The 21,124-nt window shown below is 39.9% G+C and overlaps 1 protein-coding gene across 1 annotated transcript in view; it reads right to left on the bottom strand.

Moving 5' to 3' along the window:
* Positions 1–21,124, bottom strand: part of LOC139712377 (steroid 17-alpha-hydroxylase/17,20 lyase-like) — a 55,360-nt gene that overhangs the window by 18,151 nt on the left and 16,085 nt on the right. The window contains exons 2-3 of the mRNA XM_071624203.1: positions 1,652–1,777; positions 754–889 (exon numbers count right to left, since the gene is read on the bottom strand). Coding sequence (XP_071480304.1) covers positions 754–889; positions 1,652–1,777 — 262 coding nt within the window. The remainder of the gene's footprint in view (positions 1–753; positions 890–1,651; positions 1,778–21,124) is intronic.

Here is a 21,124-nt window from a genome sequence, read left to right as displayed (position 1 = left end):
GGGGGGCTGACAATATACATGATAAATCATATTTCCCAAATCTTTGTGCTTTCCTTCACTTGTCCGCTTCCGCTCTGAGCGATGACCTAAGTCATGGCCTTATGCGTATCCTTAACAAATATTGATTTCCTTCATCCAAGATATCAAGGTATTGCGTTATCCTGTATTTATGAGACCAAACTTAATTCATGGGACAAATATCAAACCTTGGATATTCATTTTTGTAGCACCATTTTACGCAATCAATATTCCAAGCTCGGTAATGATTGCCTATCAGTAGTATCTGCACTTTTTTTTTCCTGCCAGGATTACACTGACTCGTCTGAATTTGGAATTCGGAAGCATGGATTTAGACATAAGAAATGGTACTCTCTAGAAAGAGAAGAGTGAAAATAATCACTCTTGATGGAGTGAATAACAGACAAGAGTGATTTTGGAGTGAAATTGGGGTGAATTGAGTGAAAATGATTTTTCACTAATTTTGGAGTTGGAGTTGCAGTTTATAAGATCCCATATACTTTTATGTGACTTTGAGTTAACTTTAACAGATATATTTGTAAGTCTTTAATTGATATATTGTGGACCCCTATAGAAACCAGCTCTGCTGATCAGGGTGTTTCATCCCAAAAAGTGGCAATAAATTCAATTCAATTCCATTCAATCTTACAACATTATGTTGCAGAGTACGTCACTACATTATGAAATTTAACACTGGATTGCCGCGGTCTTGAAGAATTCTCGTGATTTACTAACCGTCTTTCAGAAGGAGTGGTGTTGGTCCGATGAAGCTCTTGATCAGCTCCGTGTAACATCCTTTTGATTTGCAGACGTCGAGAAGCTTCTGAGAAGGGTCGACCGCGCAGATGTTGGTAAAGCCGCTCTTGCAAAGCTGGATCAAAGAAGGAGTTAAGTTACTTTACCCGATATGACGTCATAGAATGCAGTTGAGAGACAGCTTGTGTAGCTCTGGTCACAATATTGATTAATTTATAAGTAGAAGTTCAGATACAGCACAGTAGACATCCGGCAGAAGTTAAAACTGGACTCAGCATATGAAGTTTATTTCAACTTCCGAGGCTCTTAAAGTATGCAAATTGGATAAGGCAATTATGTTATTCAGTTCTGTTTTCAATAAGACCGTTTCTGTAATGTTTATGATCTATGAATGTTTATTTTCCTAAGCATTTCATTCGCCTGTTCCCTTCAATGAAGCTTTATAGGCAGGAATTCACTTAATTGTTGCTAGGTTGGGCAAGTCTCTGGGGCAGACTTTACGGTTGTTATGGGCAACCTTTCAAAACATAGCAGGCATACAATTTGAATACATTACCGAAAATCACATCTTTCACATCTTTCAAATTATGATGTCATTTCTAAAGATATGTAAAATTGATTTGAATTGAATTGAATCGAACTGAATTGAATGGAAGTGGAATGGAATTCGCACACGTCGCAATTGTGAATTGTGAAAACAATTTAATGAGCTCAAGATTTCGGCAGGATATCCTCATTTACGGGATTTTAGAAAAATCCCAAAATGTACACATACACATACACACGCGCACGCACACACGCACATAGACAGACAGACAGACACACACACACACACACACACACACACACACGATATGACGCCTCAGCGTTCACTGACCTCCTCTCCGACGAGTCCCGTACCGGCGCCGGCGTCTAATATTCTGGCATTCTTTTTGTCCCCGAGCAGGGTGTCCAGCTTTCTCGCCACAGCAGTCGGTCCTTTGTAGCCGGCATCTTCATGAATCTTCGAAACAGAATTAGGCAAGGTTTTCCTTCAATCACTATCAAACATTATTATCATTGGATCATGTAAAACACTCTGCTTGCCGTATCAAAGTTAGGAGCAGCAACAACAAGATCAACCACAAAATAAATGAAAGAAGAAGAATGAAACGTAAAAAAGGGGGCTTTTGTCGAAAACGACGACAAACGCTTTAATACCTTGCAACATTATTATGCCATTCAATGGCAGGCATTGATGGACGAAAAAAATGAATTCGACCTTCTCGTTTTATATGTTTTCCATATAACATCATCGGCTTCGTAAATGCATACTCGATAGCAGCACGATTACTATGCCACGTCATCAGGGCACCTTTCCTGCTAAATACATGCCAATACTCAATTCTCCACTTCTCGAGCTTGAAAGGGTTATACGCCAGGCAAGGATTTTGTTTTTGCTATTAAATGTAAATCACATCTGATTAAATCACAAATAGTCTATTTTCATATGGAATTTTCTTACGACTCCCCTAAAGGACAATGTCCACGCAGTCGACTTCTGGTAATATCATAGGTCTGCCTGGTACATGGTCCGGGAGCTATAGACCCTAGGCAAACAATGTCTACGATTTTCACACTAGGCAAAAAAAAAAGGCCCACAAGCTGGACATTACACCACGGGGCTTTATCTACATTCTACATAGCGTCGTGCTTGCAGACCCCCCCCCCCCTTCTTTTTTTTTTTTGCCTATAGTATCGAGCTGATGGAACTTTATTTCCTAGTGTCGAGCTCATGGACCTTGTGATCCTAGCATCTACAGCTCGGGGGCTGTATGACTCGTGTGTGTGTATGTCCAGTGGACCTTTTTTCAATGTCTATCTTTGGCTGCGTTTATCAACTCCTTTTCTCGGCAGAAACAGGTTATCCAAACAGCTTTCTAGAAATTTTTACGAGTTGATAAACGCAAAGCTGTTTTGAAAGCCCTTTAGGAAAGCCTTTTACGAAAGGGTGCGTTTATCAACTCTCCTTTCTCGGCAGAAACAGGTTATCCAAACAACTTTGAAGGAATTTTCACGAGTTGATAAACGCAAAGCTATTTTGAAAGCCCGTTAGGAAAGCCATTTCGAAAGCCCCAAATTTGTGACGATCCAAACAGGTTTCCTAAACAGGTTATCAGAAACCTGTTTGCAAAAGCCTTTCGAATTGATAAACGCAAAGTTGTTTTGAAAGCCCTTTAGGTCGCCCTACTCCGGTTACGCAACCATGCGTTTCCGGTTTCTGAAAAGACGCGCGCCACGTAAAGTGCACACGAGTACGTGTACACAGGTGTATACATACAGCTGTGTGTAATGCACGCATATGCTTGGAACAAGGAGGTGTTTCTTTCACCAACAAGGTTTAAGAAATAGAGTAACAACAGTTTCATTCCCTTTGATCCCATGTCTCATGCCGCCACTCAGAAATATTTGAAGTATGTGCTAAACTGGAGCTGCCTCACAGATAGGAAGATTGATTCATGTGGCATTGTATCATGACTCGTCACTCTCAAAGGAAGACAAATGACTTTATGATGGTAACTGCTTTTCGCCGTCCCTTCTTAGAAAACAAGCGGCACATTAATAGTAAAGGCAGTCAGGGCTTTGAAAAGGACTCTCGAAAGGGCTATGGAAAGGGCTTTCGAAAGGGCTATCGAAAGGGCTATCGAAAGCCGTTTAAACAGGGGAAAGTTGATAAACGCAGCCGACGAAAACAAGCGGCACATTAATAGTACAGGGAGTGGACAGGGCTTTCGAAAGGGCTATGGAAAGGGTTTTCGAAAGGGCTATCGAAAGGGCTATCGAAAGGGCTTTCGAAAGTCGTTTAAACAGGGGAAAGTTGATAAACGCAGCCTATGATAGGCCGTATGACCCGTGGGTATCGAGGTCGTGGGGTGACCCTTTCAAATAAACCATCTATGGGTGCAGGTGGTTGTGTCCGCGAAATGATAGCTATATCTAGGTCTAATAGAATATGACAGCGTCTCAACGATCGTACGCGTAATGTAGGCCTATAGCACCCCTATTCTGAAACAGAGACGAGTAAAACAGATCAGTAGCCTCCGTGTGTCAGTATGTCCTTGGTATGCGTTACACTCTAATGAGAAGATTCTCGTCCGCGTGTCCAGTGCAGAATGTATCTTCTTCAGTTGCATGTGTAATTTAGGCCTGGTTTAGGTTTGATATGAGTAACAAAACGCACAAGAGGACATGGTAAAAAGTTGCATATTTTTAGATCACGTACACTGCAAAAAGTCCGGTGTTAAATAGTGAACACCGAGCTGGTGTTAAATTTTCGGTGCTCATTTATGGTGTTACATTAACACCTCCGGGTGTCATTTCCAAATATAAAACTGTTTTTTGAAGAGTTTCTTAGTAATTGCACTTCTTGTTGATTTTTAATTTAAACAAGACGATCAAGAATTTTACATTAAAATACTAGATTTTTGAAAAAATTTGAAAATAAATTTACACCACAGTAACACCACCTGGTGTGGTCTCTTATTGAAGCTGGACGGGTGTTAAACCATTGATATTAACACCAACAAATATCAAATCAACACCATGTGGTGTCATTTTTGAATTAACACCAGTACAGTGTCAAAATAACACCAGTGCAGTGTCAAATTAACACCACGAAGTGTCAGGTGAACATTTTTCAACACCATCACAGTGCATTTTCTACACCTGTGGGTGTGGTCCTCTACTGAAGTTTGATCGGTGTTAGATTTAACACCCATGGTGTTAAATCTAACACCAATGTTTTTACAGTGTACCACTACAAGAAAAAAAAATCGTTCCACATGCGCATTAGGGAACCCTGGATAATTCAGCAAAAAACCAGTGTCTACAGCTTTGACATTGTGTTTTAGAATGACGAATCCATCAAGTTTAAGTTTGACGCCACTCTACCTGGCCATGACCCAGCTTATTTCAAGAAGGATGAAATCTCGATCTGAATATAAGGCCTGCGTTCAGAACCATCCATAGGTATATTATGTAGGTATATAAAGTCCTGCATACTGAATGAATGCTACTAGTAATCGAGAGATAAGCCATACGTCCCGCAGCGGATCCGTCCTTAATTTGAGTGCCCATTTTGCGACCTTGAAAATTATACTCCCTTCATAAATTGGCACATCATAGGTTGAGAGAATATGATCTTTATAAATACATATGTTTATGCAGTAGAGACAAATAGTCTGTAAAAAATGAAACATTCCAACAAATGAAAATATTGTAAAGAATTTTCCTTCTGGCGCAAGCGTAATTCTTGCGTTTCAAAACCAGCCCTACATCGGAATTTTTATGCTTGAATGTCTATGTGGTGGCGTGGCCGTGTGGTTAGATTCAATGAAATTATTGTGTTTGTGGTAACCTTTACTTCAGTTGGAGGATACAGCGCATAATGAGGGCTTCACGCAGAGTTGGTTTATTGTTAACCTTTTGAACACTTACACTACCAAAGTTACTGCCGTATAATCTCTTTGGAAACTCGATTTGAAAGTCCGAAAGGTTTCCTCCTGCAACTCAAGTTCTCCCGATAAAAAGTACCCACGAGACTCCCGTGTTTATAGCTGCAGCGGGTTGACCTCACTAAGGTCAGCGGCTAAATTCAATCTATCGAGAGTCCCTGTCTTACGTAACTCAAGGTCGTAACAACGATGTCGAGCGACGTATGACGAAGGTCGCACGCGACCGGACCACATCAAAAGGCCGAGAGTGAATTCATTAACAAGGTCAAATAAAACCCACGTGTTTCTTTCCAGAACTTGCTCGGACAGCCGAGACAGCATGCCAGGTCAGTGTTAGCCTTTTGTCAAGGCCCTCTCGCTGTAATGGGCCGAAGCGAGCCCAGCCGAGCGCGCCAGCGCGAGGACCCCACTCAGCTTGCGAGAGGGCCTTGACAAAAGGCTAGGTCAGTGTGCGAGGTTGCCAGATTTGAAGCTCCTTGGTTTGAGCGAGAACGAATAGCGAGGCCGTAAGGCTACGTTCACATAGAAGTATTCGGTATTCGGTATTCGGTATTCGGTATTCGGTATTCGGTATTCGGTATTCGGTATTCGGTATTCGGTATTCGGTATTCTATTCGGTATTCGGCATTTGCTATTCGCTATTCGAGCACCGAATACACCATCACCCGCACCGTCAACTCACCATCCCATACAGTGAGGATTTCTTCCTCCTACATCCCAGCAAATCTTATTAACAATTTCTACACTGCATCAGAATGTCAGTCTGCATGCTTATTTTTGCTAAGGCTGCGTTCACATAGAAATATACTATTCGGGTATTCGGGCTCGTTTTTCGTGGGCACGCGAATAGCTTGAATCGAACGATAGGATTTCCTCACACCGGTTCACATAAGAGGGCACTATTCGAAAGTACCGAATACCTGCGAAAAGTATGGCAAAGTGGGAATCGAGCTTGTTCGATTTTCTTGCAGCGTATACCGCCCCTCGTTTATGAAATAATGACAGTTTTGGTCTGGATTTGCCCGTTATCAAAAATAAGCATGTAGACTGACATTCTGATGCAGTTTAGAAATTGTTAATAAGATTTGCTGCGATGTAGGAGGAAGAAATCCTCACTACATGGGATGGTGAGTTGACGGTGCGGGTGATGGTGTATTCGGTGCTCGAATAGCGAATAGCGAATAGCGAATAGCGAATAGCGAATACCGAAAACTTCTATGTGAACGCAGCCTAAAGGGCAAATCCAGACCAAAATTGTCATTATTTCATAAACGAGAGACGGTATACGCTGCAAGAAAATCGAACAAGCTCGATTCCCACTTTGCTATACTTTTCGCAGCTATTCGGTTCTTTCGAATAGTGCCCTCTTATGTGAACCGGTGTGAGGAAATCCTATCGTTCGATTCAAGCTATTCGTGTGCCCTCGAAAAACGAGCCCGAATACCCGAATAGTATACTTCTATGTGAATGCAGCCTAGAGCAAGGATGTAGCGAGGACGGAAGAAAGGACACAGACGCGAGGTCGAAAGCAAGGATGAACTAGCTCGTCAGAGAAGCACAGCTAATAATTAATGGGTAAATCTTACAACACAGAGAGCACCGCAGTTTACATGAAAGCAATCCACAAATCATTTTGGATGACCTAAATGAAAAGCAAGTATACTCTTCTATCACTTATACTTACAGGGGCATCGAAGACGATTTTCATTTAACATCATGTAATGAATAACTCGACAACTCCATGTAAAGATTTGTGGAATTTATTGCGGCCTTTGAGCAGGGAAACCAGTAAACCATGGACCTACCACACGCATGGACTATACTATGAACGGTCTTTATTTGATCCCATCATCACCACCACCACCTGATCATGTGTTTATTAATGAGTACATTCAGACGTCTGGACAATGACGATTGTGTAATTGTGCATCGTCACTGACAAAAGAACCGTTTCCCTCATTTCGGTCCTATTTGGCTGAGGTGTCTTTTCAGACTCAACTGCCTTTGAATAAACACCAATGATGGGGAGTAGCAAACCTCTAACAAGGACAAATTTTGCGTCACAAAATTGGTAATTACTGAAGCGGACACTTTTTTTTCTTAAAGATTTCTCAAAGCGCCGTCTTGTTTTTATCCAGGCTGGCTGTTGGTGGACAAGACTGGATCAAAGCAGGAAAACATGTTCAAAATGTTTTTGTGACGCTTTTGACAGAAACAGGTGCACGAATGAATTAACGATTGATGAATGTCCACGGGTGTGGTAGGTCCATGAATAAACAAATAACACCGAAATTCTGTACTCAGCACAACTAATTTATAGTAGTTATTCAAATGTAAAAGTCTGAAAATCATCCGGACGAGGTCTCCTTTAATACACAAAATCTAGCTTTCAAATTCCATTACAATACTCATTCCACGCACATCAAGATAATCTAATACTGACATGGATAACAGCTTACGGAACCTGATTATAGTAATAATAAATAGTCGAGGCTCAGTGGTATAGGAGATAAGACGAATATTATGATACACAATGAAATTATACTCATCTGTAAATGCAAACAAACAAATAAAAGTGCATGTACTATAATAATGCAGGTATAGGCCTAATATGTATAGGCCTGACGAAAAACGTTTGTAGCTGATGTAAAAATGAAATCAGTCACGGAGTTTGCGGATACGCTGCAGTACGACGAATCCAGTGTGCTTTCAGTATGCTGACTGAAAAATTAAAATATACCACTTCTAGATGCAATGGGCTCACACTGTAGTGCAGGACCCTATATCCTTTCGCTGATTTTTGGTGAAAGGGGTCACAAACATATGGGCAAACGTCCCATTTGGGACACCACCCAAATGTGCGTGCGTGCATCCCATGCATAAAGGCCGTGTCACACCATTGCGGGCAAGCTACGCGGGCTTGTGGCGAGGAGGTAGTTTCCAGCACTTAGCACATTTTCAGCGGGCGAACAAGAATGTTTGCAATTTTCATTCATGCCTTGTCATACCGTACGCGGGAACTTCTGCGGCTTGACATGCGGGGAAACAAATTTACTCCCCGGGAGCTCTCCGCAGTTGGTCCGCACCTGACAGTATCTAGCGCGTAGTTCGATTTAACCGCAGCCAAGTTTTGAGCATGACCAAAACTTTTTCCGGGTGAGTCGCGGGAATGCCCGTAGAGGTCCACGCAGAACGCCAGTAGGAGACCCTTAGCGGAAGTACTTCCCAGGCAATTCTCACGCAGGTACTTCGCAGTCCCGTATGCAGCCAAGATAATGAAATTCTGTGAGATTTCAGCCATTCCATTAGAGGAATTCCTTCACTGAGTTGTCAGCCCCCACGCGACTGGTACAAAGGTCACACAGTATACTCGCAAGTATAACGCGTCCAGCAAGTAAGACACATGCGCTGACTCGCACAAATCCTTTTCCGCCCTCAGGAATGTCCGGTATGCTAGAAAATCCCTACACGTAACAAGCCCGAGTAGCTTGCCCGGAAAGGTGTGACAGGGCCTAAACACGGTTGCGGGTAAAAAAAATATGCGTGCGCACCTCTGGGCGACTACTTTTGAGATACATGCTATGTACTGTCATGTGCGGATCATCTACGGGGACCACCGGGTAGTCAAAATTGTTCTTTGCAAGTCGCACGCAAGGCTGGTGTGACACGGCCTTTAGATATCAAGGGTATGGGGTGGCGGGGTGGCTGTCCAAAGGAATTCTTGCCTATACGTTATAGCGTGCGCGCAAAAGAAATTCCTGCAATTGTATTTAGTGTGACGATGCCTCCGATGTTGATAGATGAGAATAAATGAGCTATGAATTCTCTAACCTTGTCATAGCTGCCCTCTTCCGCCCAGTCATCGTAAAGTTTAGTCAATGCCTCGGGATGCACGTCTCTGCCGTACCTGATAAACTGCCCGATCATGCCCGTCATTTTCTCATCCATTTTTGCGTCAGGAGCCCTCGAGACACGTAAGTCAGTGTAAGCACAAACCAACAAGACAAACACTCGTTCTGGTCGTAATGAAATCTGTATAATACACAAGCATCTCTTTCGGGGTCGTCGTTGCATGTATAATCCCTCCTATGGACATACGTAGTAGTAACTGCTCCGGACAAGGGCAGCTACAGTACACGGCCTACGGGTGACGGGTTATTGCTCCACTTCCCTCGTTAATTTCAATGCTGTTTATTCGTTCTGAAACGTGTAAAAACTGGCTTGAACACCACGAAGAGTCTTTTACGTAACAATCTTTTGAGTTTTGCTACCCCGGCTCCAAGAGCGAAACGTTTGCGATTCAAACGTGAATTTCGTTTAGTAACATTACTATTGTGTGCTAAAATGGGGACACGTGTCATCGTAATATTACGTAACAAAGCATTGTTGTTTGATAGCTAACAGGTTGTTTGGCCAGCTCCCTGGTTTAGCTGTTATATTATATTGTTCTTTTGCTACTCCGAACACACGGTCGTCGACACGAAACATTTTATCATCTTTGTCATATCACGTGTAACAGGCCAGTTTTCGTTTGGGGCATTATGTACATAACATCCTGGATTCGATAGAAAAGCTCAAATCAATGACTCTCGCCATTTACAAATCTATTCGAAAAGTGAGAGTCAACGTGCCCAACATATTTCATACGGTATATCTTTTGGCAACGAAGTCTTACGTAAAACACATCATTGTTATTCATTTATGGTTGGCTGGTCGTTGCCTTACTATTCAAAGCTGTTCAGTTCAATCTTTTGCACATGGGGCTGCAAAGTTTCACCCTTTCAGAGGGTGCTCACCTCTTAGGTGTTCGATTGATGTTAATCCCTAGGTTAATTTTAGTATACCAAGTTGCGTCTCAGTTAGCTGTATTTTAGTTTGTCTCTTTGCTCTTGTTTTCCATGAGGGAAATTACAAAGCAGAGATTGTTATACTTTCCGAAACGTATGAAATGACTACGGGCTACTGCCGCCCCCCCCCCCCCCCCTTGGGATTTCTGTGACGTAGGAGACCGGAGGTGTTTAGTGATTATTGATTGCGAGATAATTATATATGCATATACATGTAAATGTTTGATATATTTGAAGAATAATTCAGTGATATGGATGATTTCTTTTCCTGCCAAGCAAGTGTATATCGGTAAATAGCTGATTGTTTACATTTTTTTTCTTGTCAGTGGGAGCTCTAACCACTTCCATTCTCCACTGCCTAGTACGTGTAGCACACGTCCTTGCTTGTTAAATAAGTTCATGTTAGGCGTTGTTGTTCATTTTCCATCTGTGAAGACGGCTGGATAGCCCATATTCAGCTACGCTAAGCTGGTCTTCCATGGGGTCCAGTTGGATGTGGGGTAGGACCACTTCACCGGGTTAGACACCCTGCTCTTTGCGATGAATGAATGAAGCGGGATCTTTTACGTGCATGAGCTGTGACTCTCTCATACACGGGACCTCCATTTTATGTCCTATCCGAGGGACAGAGTGTTTTGCCTCTTGCTAGAGGGGACGGTATGTTTACACACAACATTGCTCAGTCCAGACTCGGGTTCGAACCCGGGCCGCGTGATCGTGAGGCAGACGCGCTACCGACTGAGCCAACTCACCGCCCTGTATTGTACACGAGGCCATGGCCTTGTGTACCATCCGCAACGATGTTGATTCTGTGTCATCTGTGTTCATGTTCGTTTCCCTGTTTTGTGTGTGTTTCATGTTTCTCTGTACGCATTTCGGTTTCCTGTCTTCTTTTAGGTCTGCATACCCCCACCTAGCTGCTGAGCTAGGACCAGGCGGGAAGCCAGCTATTAATTCCCGAATGTTTTATATTTTAACCCATGGCTAACACAACAAATTTTGCTTTTAATTCTTTGAATAGTGATATATTCTATAACACAGTAAGGCACTCTGAATCTGATCATGTAAATATTATTTCCAGTATATATGAAGATTACATATCCGATAAATACAATACCTCAGCACAAGAATTTGAATATAACTTTGACTCAAATGATCCAGTCCAGAGTCCATCGTGTGTTTATTTGACCGAAAATCAGTATAAAAATCGGATCACGAATACGGTTGGTGAAACATTTTTGTTAGCTCACTTTAACATACGCAGTATCAACAAAAATTTTGATAAGATGCGCTTACTCTTAGAAAACCCAGATCATAAATCTTGCTCCATCATAGGGTTAACAGAAACATGGTTGAACTCTATCTAATATCAGTCATTTATTTTCTTTACCCGGAATCGAACTTGTATTTAGAAATAGAAGCGAGAGAGTTGGTGGTGGAGTTGGTTTGTACATCTCGAAATCAGTCATGACGAGATTAGTGTTATAAGCGATGTACTTGAATCCCTTTTTATTGAATTGATAAATCCACATGAAAAAAACATTATGATTGGCGTAATTTACAGGCCCCCTCGTTCGAACTTGAATGATTTTTTGACAGTTTTGCAGGATGTAGTACAAAATCCCATGATACTTAATAAAGATACATTTTTGATGGGCGATTTTAATATCGATCTCATGAAATGTAACTCCCAAAACAGTTCAAAAGAATTTATAGAAACATTAATGTCTGCTTCGTTTTTACCATTAATCTCCAAGCATACCCGTGTCGCCAGCCAATCGGCTACCCTCATAGACAACATTTTTTGTAATGTTTTTCCACTTCCCGAGTCTGGTATCGTCCTCTCAGACATCACTGACCAGTTCCCTATATTTGCTCAGGTACCAATTAAACTGATTAAACAAAATAATTATTATAAGCGTCGTAAGATTACTGCAGATAATCTTACAAGTCTCCAAAACAGTTTAAAAGAAATCGACTGGTCTTCTGTATACAACACTACCGATGTCAACTTGTCTTATGACTATTTCATATCTACTCTTACCTCCGAAATCGATAACTATATTTCCCTGCGTAACATAAAAATAGATATAAGCAAATTCCAAGACTCCCGTAGATAACCCAGTCTATATTACGATCTATAAATAGGAAAAATAATTTTATAAATATAGATGCAATCCCACTGAAAAAAAAATAAGAAAAATATGTTTCATACAAAAACACACTCACCAAATTATTACGTACGCAGAAGAAAATGTTTTATGTTAATCAGATAAGCAAATACAAAAATGATATTAAAAACACATGGAAAACATTAAAGAATGCTATGAATACATCTAACAATTCATCTAATATTTCTGAAATTCGGTGGGGCAATGCCTCCAGCAACACTCCCGCTGGCATGGCGGAAATTTTCAATGACTTTCTCTCTTCAATTGGAAAAAAATCTTTCTCAAAATATTCCTCTTTCTAGTAAATCTTTTAATGATTTTTTAGATACACCTAACTCCAAAAGTATATATTTTTTGACCCAACATATAAAGAAGAAATAATAAAGATTGTTGCTAATTTGAAAGAAGGAAAAAGTCCTGGCCATGACGGAATTGACAACTATTTGATAAAAAACATAATTCCTCAAATAGTGGATCCCTTAGTACACATTATCAACTCATCGCTTACAACTGGCCATGTGCAAAATAGCATGAAAATTGCGAAAGTAATTCCTATTTACAAGAAAGGGGAGAAGGATGATGTCAATAACTATAGACCCATATCTTTATTATCTTCTATTTCTAAGATTCTTGAAAGAATAGTTTATATCAGGACAGTACGTTTTCTTAAAACCTGCGACATATTCTCAAACTTTCAATTTGGATTCAGGGAAAATCACAGCACAACACACGCACTACTTGCCCTCATCGACAAAGTCACACACGCACTCGACACACTTTCACACACAATAGGTATCTTCTTGGACTTCTCCAAGGCCTTTGACACGATTAACCACGGAATACTTCTCGCCAAACTGTTTCATTATGGAATACGTGGAAAGGCCTTTGAGTGGTTCACGAGTTACCTATCAGAAAGATCCCAATTTGTACATGTCAACGGCTTTGACTCTCAAAGTAAAACAATTGCATGTGGTGTTCCACAAGGGAGTTTATTAGGCCCATTGTTATTCATTATTTATATTAATGATTTTCATAGATCCTCGGAGAAACTGTCATTCATATTATTCGCGGATGACTCTAACCTTTTTTTTCTCACCCTGACCCAAACATTTTAATAAGAACAGTCAATGAAGAACTGAAAAAGGTTATACAATGGATATACGCAAATAAATTGTCATTAAATATTCAAAAAACAAAAGTTATGCTTTTTAGTAATTCTTTAGATAGCCTCCCAGGCAAAATAACATTTGATACTACTCCCTTAGAAGAAGTTTCTTCCTTTACATTTCTTGGTGTTTGCGTCGATAACAAGCTTTCATGGAGGAATCATATTGATAACATATGTAAAATTATATCACGTAACATTGGCGTAATGAATAGATTAAAATATTATCTTCCTTCATCTACATTATTAACTCTTTATTCTAAATTTAGTTTGATACTGCCTTATCTAAACTACGGGATTCTTGCTTGGGGTAATACATATCAGATGTTACTTGATAAACTTCTTTTATTGCAAAAGAAAGCGCTTAAAATTGTTTTTAATTTACATACCCGAGAACATACAGGCGCTTTGTTTTCTGACCATAAAATATTAAAAGTAAATGATTTGTATGAGTTTCAACTTGGCCACTTCATGTTTAATTACAACAGTAACTTTTTACCTAAAATATTCCACGATTTATTTCATCGAAACAGTCATCTTCATAACTATCCCACGCGACGATCCGACGAGTTTCATCTTCCATTAATGAGAACCGCACATGCCCAAAATACATTTCTTTATACCGGACCCAGACTTTGGAATAATTTAGATAATAGTTAAAAAGATTCCCCCAAATTTGTTACATTTAAATACAAACTCAGAAAACATTTATTTTCTACTTATAATCTTAGATAATTTAAATTGTTTAACTCATGCTTGAGCTTTCACCTGTCCTGATGTCACAGCACTTGGCGTGTTCTGTGTGCAGACTTCTCTTCTTTCTTCTCTCCTCTTCCTTTCCTGTCTTTGTTCTTCGTAGACTTGTATTGTTACCGTCTTCTCTCCTCTCGGTACTGTCTCGCGTCTTACAGTGTATATACGTGTGGGTAATCGAATGTGTGTACGAACGTGTTGTCCTTGTCATATTTTCCCGGTACACGTGGTTCAGTGAGCAGTGTCCGGGCACTAACATTGGTATTCTATATTTTTTTTTCCCCAACCGGTCTATCTCAAAATAATTACATGTATATTGTTATAGAATAGTATATCATTTACTCATTATTTATCTAGCGATCCATGTCCGACAACCTTTGCTTTTTAGTGGATCACTCGTCGTCGTCGTCGTCGTCGTCGCAGCATACTCTTGTCAGAGCGTAGCTTCCCTCACGACAGCATGATACAAACGTCTATTTTGAGCCATTCTAGTTACTTTCTCCATAGAACCAAATGTCTCCCTCACCGTTCTGTCCCATCTATATCTTGGTCTCCCTCTACTACGCTTTCCAGGGAATTGGGCCATAAGGACTCTCTTTCCCATCCCACTGTGTCTCATAATATGCTCCAAAAATCCCAGCTTCTGTTTCTTTACATACTTCAGTAGCCAGTCACTCGGTACATTGAGTACCTTTCTGATGTCTTCATTTGTTCGTCGTTCCACCCACGGGACTCTCAAAATTGTGCGATAACATTTATTTTCAAATGCACAGATTCTTTTCTCATCTGCCTTCCGTAGAACCCAAGCTTCGGATGCGTAGGTTGCAATTGGGAAAATGCAGGCTCTGAGAACTCTTGAGTTTTGTCTCCTTGTCTTGTCCTTGCCACAGCTTCTTCATGGCATTCAATGCCTTCAAACCCAAAGCTAGTCGGCTTTTAATATCCCTGCTGTTATCACCATTTAGCTGCATTCTCACCCCAAGGTACTTGAAGTTGTCAAACTCCTCCAGTATTGAATCATCAATGCTAACTCTTTCATCATTTCCCCTCTTCTCTTTAGCCACTGATATAACTTCTGTCTTTGATGCGTTCATTTTCAGACCATATGAGTTGCTTCTCTCATTTAGGGTTGTGACAAAACTTCCCAGGCCAGTTTTTGATTTAGAGATTACAGCTGCATCATCTGCATATCGCAAATCTCCTAGCTCTTTCCCTCAAACATGTAGGAGATCAAAATTTTCTGCTTGTTTTCTGTCCAGTACTTCCCTAATTATGTTCTCTGTGTAGATGTTGAAAAGTGCTGGAGAGAGTGTACGTCCCTGTCGTACTCCTTTCTTGATGCCAAACCAGTCTGTAGTGCCACATTCCAATCTAACAGCTGACTGTTGCTCTGCATACAAAGATTTAATCAACTTAATTACATGATGGGGGAAGCCCATTTCCAGCATCACTTTCCAAAGACGGTTATATTTAATACTATCAAAAGCTTTGGAATAATCTACAAAACAAATGAATACCTCCTGGTTCATTTCATGACATTTTTGAACGAGCAGTTGTAGGTTGAAGATGTGGTCTCGAGTGCCCCGGTGTTTCCTGAAACCTGCTTGGGCATCATTCAATTCCATCTCTAGTTGTTGAGTGACCCTACTAAGAAGTATTTTTAGCATGATCTTGCTTGCATGACATATGAGGGAGATTGTTCTGTAATTTTCACAAATTTGTAGATCACCTTTCTTTGGGATGGGCACAAACAGAGCACGGCACCAGTCAACAGGCCATTCCCCTGTCTGCCATATCTTCACACAGAGCTTGTGCATCAATGTAATGGCTGCTTCACCACCAGCAAGGAGTAGTTCTGCTTGAATCCCATCACAGCCTGGTGACTTTCCTCCTTTCAGAGCTTTCATTGCCTCTTCTACTTCAGATCGCAGAGGGGTCAGGCCACTGTCTTCTGATGTCTTTATCTTCCAGTTTAGCGGACTTTCTTCTGCTTCTTCCTCCACTTCCTCATCCTCGTACAGTTCCCTACAGTATTCTTTCCAGCGATCCAGGACGTCATTTGTTTCTGTTAAAATATTGCCTTCTTTGTTCTTAATAACATTCAGACTGGGTTTAAATTTTTTGGTCAAATTCTTAATTTCACCATACATTGCTTTACTGTTGCCTGCTTTACTGTGCGCTTCTATACTACAACACTTGTTTAAAAGATATTGTCTCTTGTCTTTTCGGCATGCCCTCTTGATATCCTTTGTTGCATTACGGTACTCCAAGCTGGCAATGCTAACACCTTCCTCTTTCATACTCTCCTCTTTTCAATGAGATTGAGTGTTTCTTCTGAGATCCATTCTGATTTTTTCCTCCTTCTCCGTGATAGGTGTTTTTTGGCTGTTGTGAGTGTTGCTTCCTTTGTTTTCTCCCAAAGATCATTTGGTGACATCTCTTCATCTATCGCTGCTAGGGCCTCATATTGGTTATGTACCTCCACTGAAAAGGTATGTGGTATGCTTGACACATCAAATCTCATGACTGGTTGACACTTCTTCTTGGCTTTGACTTTGCATTTCATATCTAAGCACAGTAGCTGATGATCCGACCCACAGTCTGCGCCTGGAAATGTACGGGTGTTTCTAACACTTGATCTCATGGTTCTGCGGACAAGAATATAGTCGATCTGATTCATTGTTGTCCCATTTGGGGCTGTCCATGTATACAGTCTCCTCTTGTGGTGTTTGAAGAGAGTGTTGCATATGCTAAGATTATTTGCTACAACAAATGACACAAGTTGTTCTCCCCTGTCGTTTCTTTCACCTAGCCCAAAGCCACCAACTGTAGTTTCCTCACCCGGTTCAAAACCCTCACCTACTTTTGCATTAAAATCCCCCATCAGGATGATGATGTCGTTAGTTGGGATTGAGTCAAGCACTTGTTGTATGCTCTCGTAAAACTGTTCAACATCCTTCATCAACGGCTGCACTCGTCGGCGCATAGGCCTGGATGACCGTGATGTTTGCTGGTCAACCTTGTATAGTTTCAGTGTTAATACCCTATCGCTAATAGGGTTATATCCTAATAAAGAGTTTGCAACATTATCTGTCAGGTAAATACCAACACCCCCTATTCCAGGTTGTTCTCTACCGGAGTAGATAAACATACCTCCTTCCTCAGGTTGGAAATGTCCTTGACCTGCCCATCTGTGTTCTGCGATACCCATTATGCTGATATTATAACGCTTACTTTCATTTATGACCATTTTGAGCTTTCCTGACCTCAAGCTTCTGACATTCCATGTTGCAACTCTCATGTGGTTTCTCAGCCGTATTCTTGAGTTTTCCACACTATCGCCTTCAGGTCGTGTACTTCCTGCAGGATTTGGTGCATGGCCGTCATCTTGAGTAGTGGTACTTGCATCAACAATAGGCTCTTCGCCAGTAGCAACTTCTAGGACTTCAGGCCTGGTGGAGCCACCCTCTGTCCTAAAAACGTGATTTCCATGTCTTTGTGCTGCCATTGGGTGTGTAAGCGATACAATTGAAATGTGGTAGGTCGCCATTACTTTCCACATTCGCAGTGCTCAACTAACTAGAGCAACAGTACCAGTCGCTGATGATACCATTCATCCGGCTGCTACTAATAACCAGTCACCATGTTGGTAGTCTGTCACCTCATGCTGAATTTTGGTTCCTCGTCCTGCTGCCAGCGAGGGGCCTTGTCAGTTTTATGGCGCTGACTACTCGCCAGTTACAGTGTAGGTAATAATGGTCAATTATGCACGCACACACTCACACACACGCACTTTTTTTTATAATACTTAGTATTCTTTATTTGAGTTTCATTCAATGTGAAATCCTTATTAACAATAAAATTAATACGTCCACCAACAAAAAGGAAAGCAGCTGTATTCTTCTTTCTTGTGCTGCTAAATCATTTTTCAAACATACAGTACGATATATTTGATTCTTTTTACCAAATCATACCCTGTTTTTATAAGAGAAATGATATAAAAATCTGCATAATTCTCAGAAAAAGCTATTTTGATCAGCCTAATCGAGCCAATCCGAATGTACCTTATCACTCACACACCGAATAAGAAATGTGTGCTGCTCAATCACTTTTTTACTTAACTTCCTTCTTCTTTTTTTTTTCTTTTTTTTTGGCAGAGCACACGCTACATACATAAATATATCGGATAAAGTATAACTCTTAAAAGGGAAAAAAATTCTTGATCAACTTGATCAGATTGCTCAATATCCACTTCATTACATAAATTCTCTTACACTCTCTTGAGAATACAGCATTTCCTGAAACATATCATAAAAAAAGCATTCTTTACTTAACCGAACAAAAATTAATCATTTTTTTCTATCTAACCTATCAAAAACCCCTCCCCCCCGTACAGCACAAAATAACCATATGTGTATAGCATCAAAATAAACCATATTCCTGCCTAACCCCATAACCATTATTCTACTATTGCCTAACTACATCTACCTAACCCTAACCATCATCACCTATATTTCCCCACTAACCATTATTCTACTCTTACCTAACTACATCTACCTATAACCCTACCCATCCCCACCTATTTCCCCACTAACATACCCCCCCCCTCGTACCCTTTCCTCAACACACACCCATAATATGCACTAGACATCAACCAAAACAACAACAACAACATACCCACCAGTGCGCACTCACAAACACCAACATTTGCACGCCAAATCACACTACATACTTGTGGTATCTTGGTTACCTGTTTCTTTGACAGTTAAACACACACCAAATTAAAACCGAAGCTAACTAAACATTTTACATGGGGAGAAAAGTGACCACCATAATGCTGATACATTAACATATACCAATTCCTAAACATTAATACGGCTAAAACCTAAACTGACCATACATCTGACTCTATGAAAGTTTCAACTGCTCCCATTTTTGCAAATGAAAACCAAGCTTACCTGCTTTAACCGCAACGTTCTTTTCCTCCTCTACAAAATCCAAAACAGATTTCTTTATCTTTTCCCTCTTGGGTAACTTATTTTGTTCTCTTGACCGAAATATTACAATTTTCGTCAAAATTATCAAGGCATTCACGCATTTGATTCGATTTGAACTACCTCGTAAACCCAAGAAGATATTTCTCCATTCTAATTCTTCTAACTCAACTAAATCATAAAACTCAATAAGAAACTGCCATATCGGCTTTACTTTCACACAATCAAAAAATATATGTGAATAAGTTTCCCTTTCCAATTGACAAAAAGAACAAAGATTATCATTTACAAAACCAAACTTAAACAAATGTTCCCTTGTATATATCCCCCCGTGTAACAACTTAAACTGAAATGCCCTATGTTTACTAAGTAAAGTCGTGCTTCTAAGTCTAATAAATAAATTTCTAATTTCCTTATCACTGAAATCATACTTCACTTCACCATATCTTATTTCCAGGGTATACAATTCTTGTAAAGCTGTAACAAAGTACTCATACACTATTTTTGACTTAATATTTTTAAATTCTAATATTTTACCAAAAATCTTCACCTGTATATCATAATTTAACACATCAATTTGCTGAAACCTTACACTCCCTGTGGACTCTTTCCACCTTTCTGGAAAAGCATAAATATCCTTTATCTTAAATATACCATTTCCCATGATACCTATATTTCGAAAATACCCAACGGGTTTAATAAAACCTCCTCGTAAAATATGATGTACATCATAAACACCCTTTTCATATAAATCACAATCAAAAATACTCTTCCCTTTTATACATATTTTTCTATTATTAAATATAACTGGATTCATCACTTCATCTTCAAAATTTCTACATTTATCCATCCATTTCCTGCCATACCTTAACCATTTCTAAATAAAAAGGTGGAACTGGATTTGTCAATGTCAATCTAGACCATTCATAATCACATAAAAATAAGAACCTTCCTCCTACTGATCGAAAACTAAAATCAAAATACATTTTCCACCCAGATTTCTTCTCACCATACAATAAACGTTTCAACCACATAATACGTTGCGTTTTGACAAACAGCTTAAAATTTATCATTCGCAGTCCCCCATTAACATAATCTTGATACATAATATTCCTTTTTACCCGGTCTTTACCATTCCACAAAAATTCAAAAATCATCTTATCCAATTCAGGAAATATCCATTGAGGAAAAACTATCCATTGAGGAACAACTATGAGTGATGAAACAATTTAACCTTGATAATGCATAAGTTTTCAACAAATGAATTTTTCCCATGAGTGTTAAATCACGCTGTTTCCACCATCCTAACAACTTTTTATTCTACTTAATATTTCTTTAAAATTGATCTCATTCTTCCCCCTCACATCTCTAGCAAAATTCACTCCCAAAATTTTAACTGCATCAACATATTTTCCAGATACAGATAATACAGGTTTCTCTGTATCCTTACCCATCCACAAAAAATTGAATTTTTCTTTATTTACAATTAAACCGCGTATTTTCCCGAATTCATAAAAAATATGCTGTAACCTATTTAAAGATTTTATGTCCTTTATAAACAATGAAATATCATCCGCATATAAAATTTGCTTTATTTCATTTCCCCCAAAACATATTCCTATTACAGTGTTATCTTTCCTTACTACTTGTGCCAGTGTTTCAATTACTAATAAAAACAAATACGGAGACAGGGGATCACCTTGCCTAACCCCTCTCTTGATTTCGAAATAACCAGTAGAGTGCCCTCCATTCATAACACAACTGCTAATATCCTTATAAAGCACCTTAACCCAGGAACAAAACGATTCACCGAAACCAAACCTATGTAAGACCCGAAATAAAAATTCATGTGCAACTGAATCAAACGCTTTTTCGAAATCCACTGTGACCAAAAACCTACTTGTGTAGTGCAAAGAATGAAATAACA

The sequence above is a fragment of the Diadema antillarum genome, unplaced genomic scaffold, assembly GCF_040938485.1.
Source record: "Diadema antillarum isolate AM-2024a unplaced genomic scaffold, OU_Dant_1.0 seq00001795_RagTag, whole genome shotgun sequence".
NCBI lineage: Eukaryota > Metazoa > Echinodermata > Echinoidea > Diadematoida > Diadematidae > Diadema > Diadema antillarum.
The sequence above is the reverse complement of the archived record's forward strand: the minus strand, read 5'-3'. Positions and strand labels throughout refer to the sequence as shown.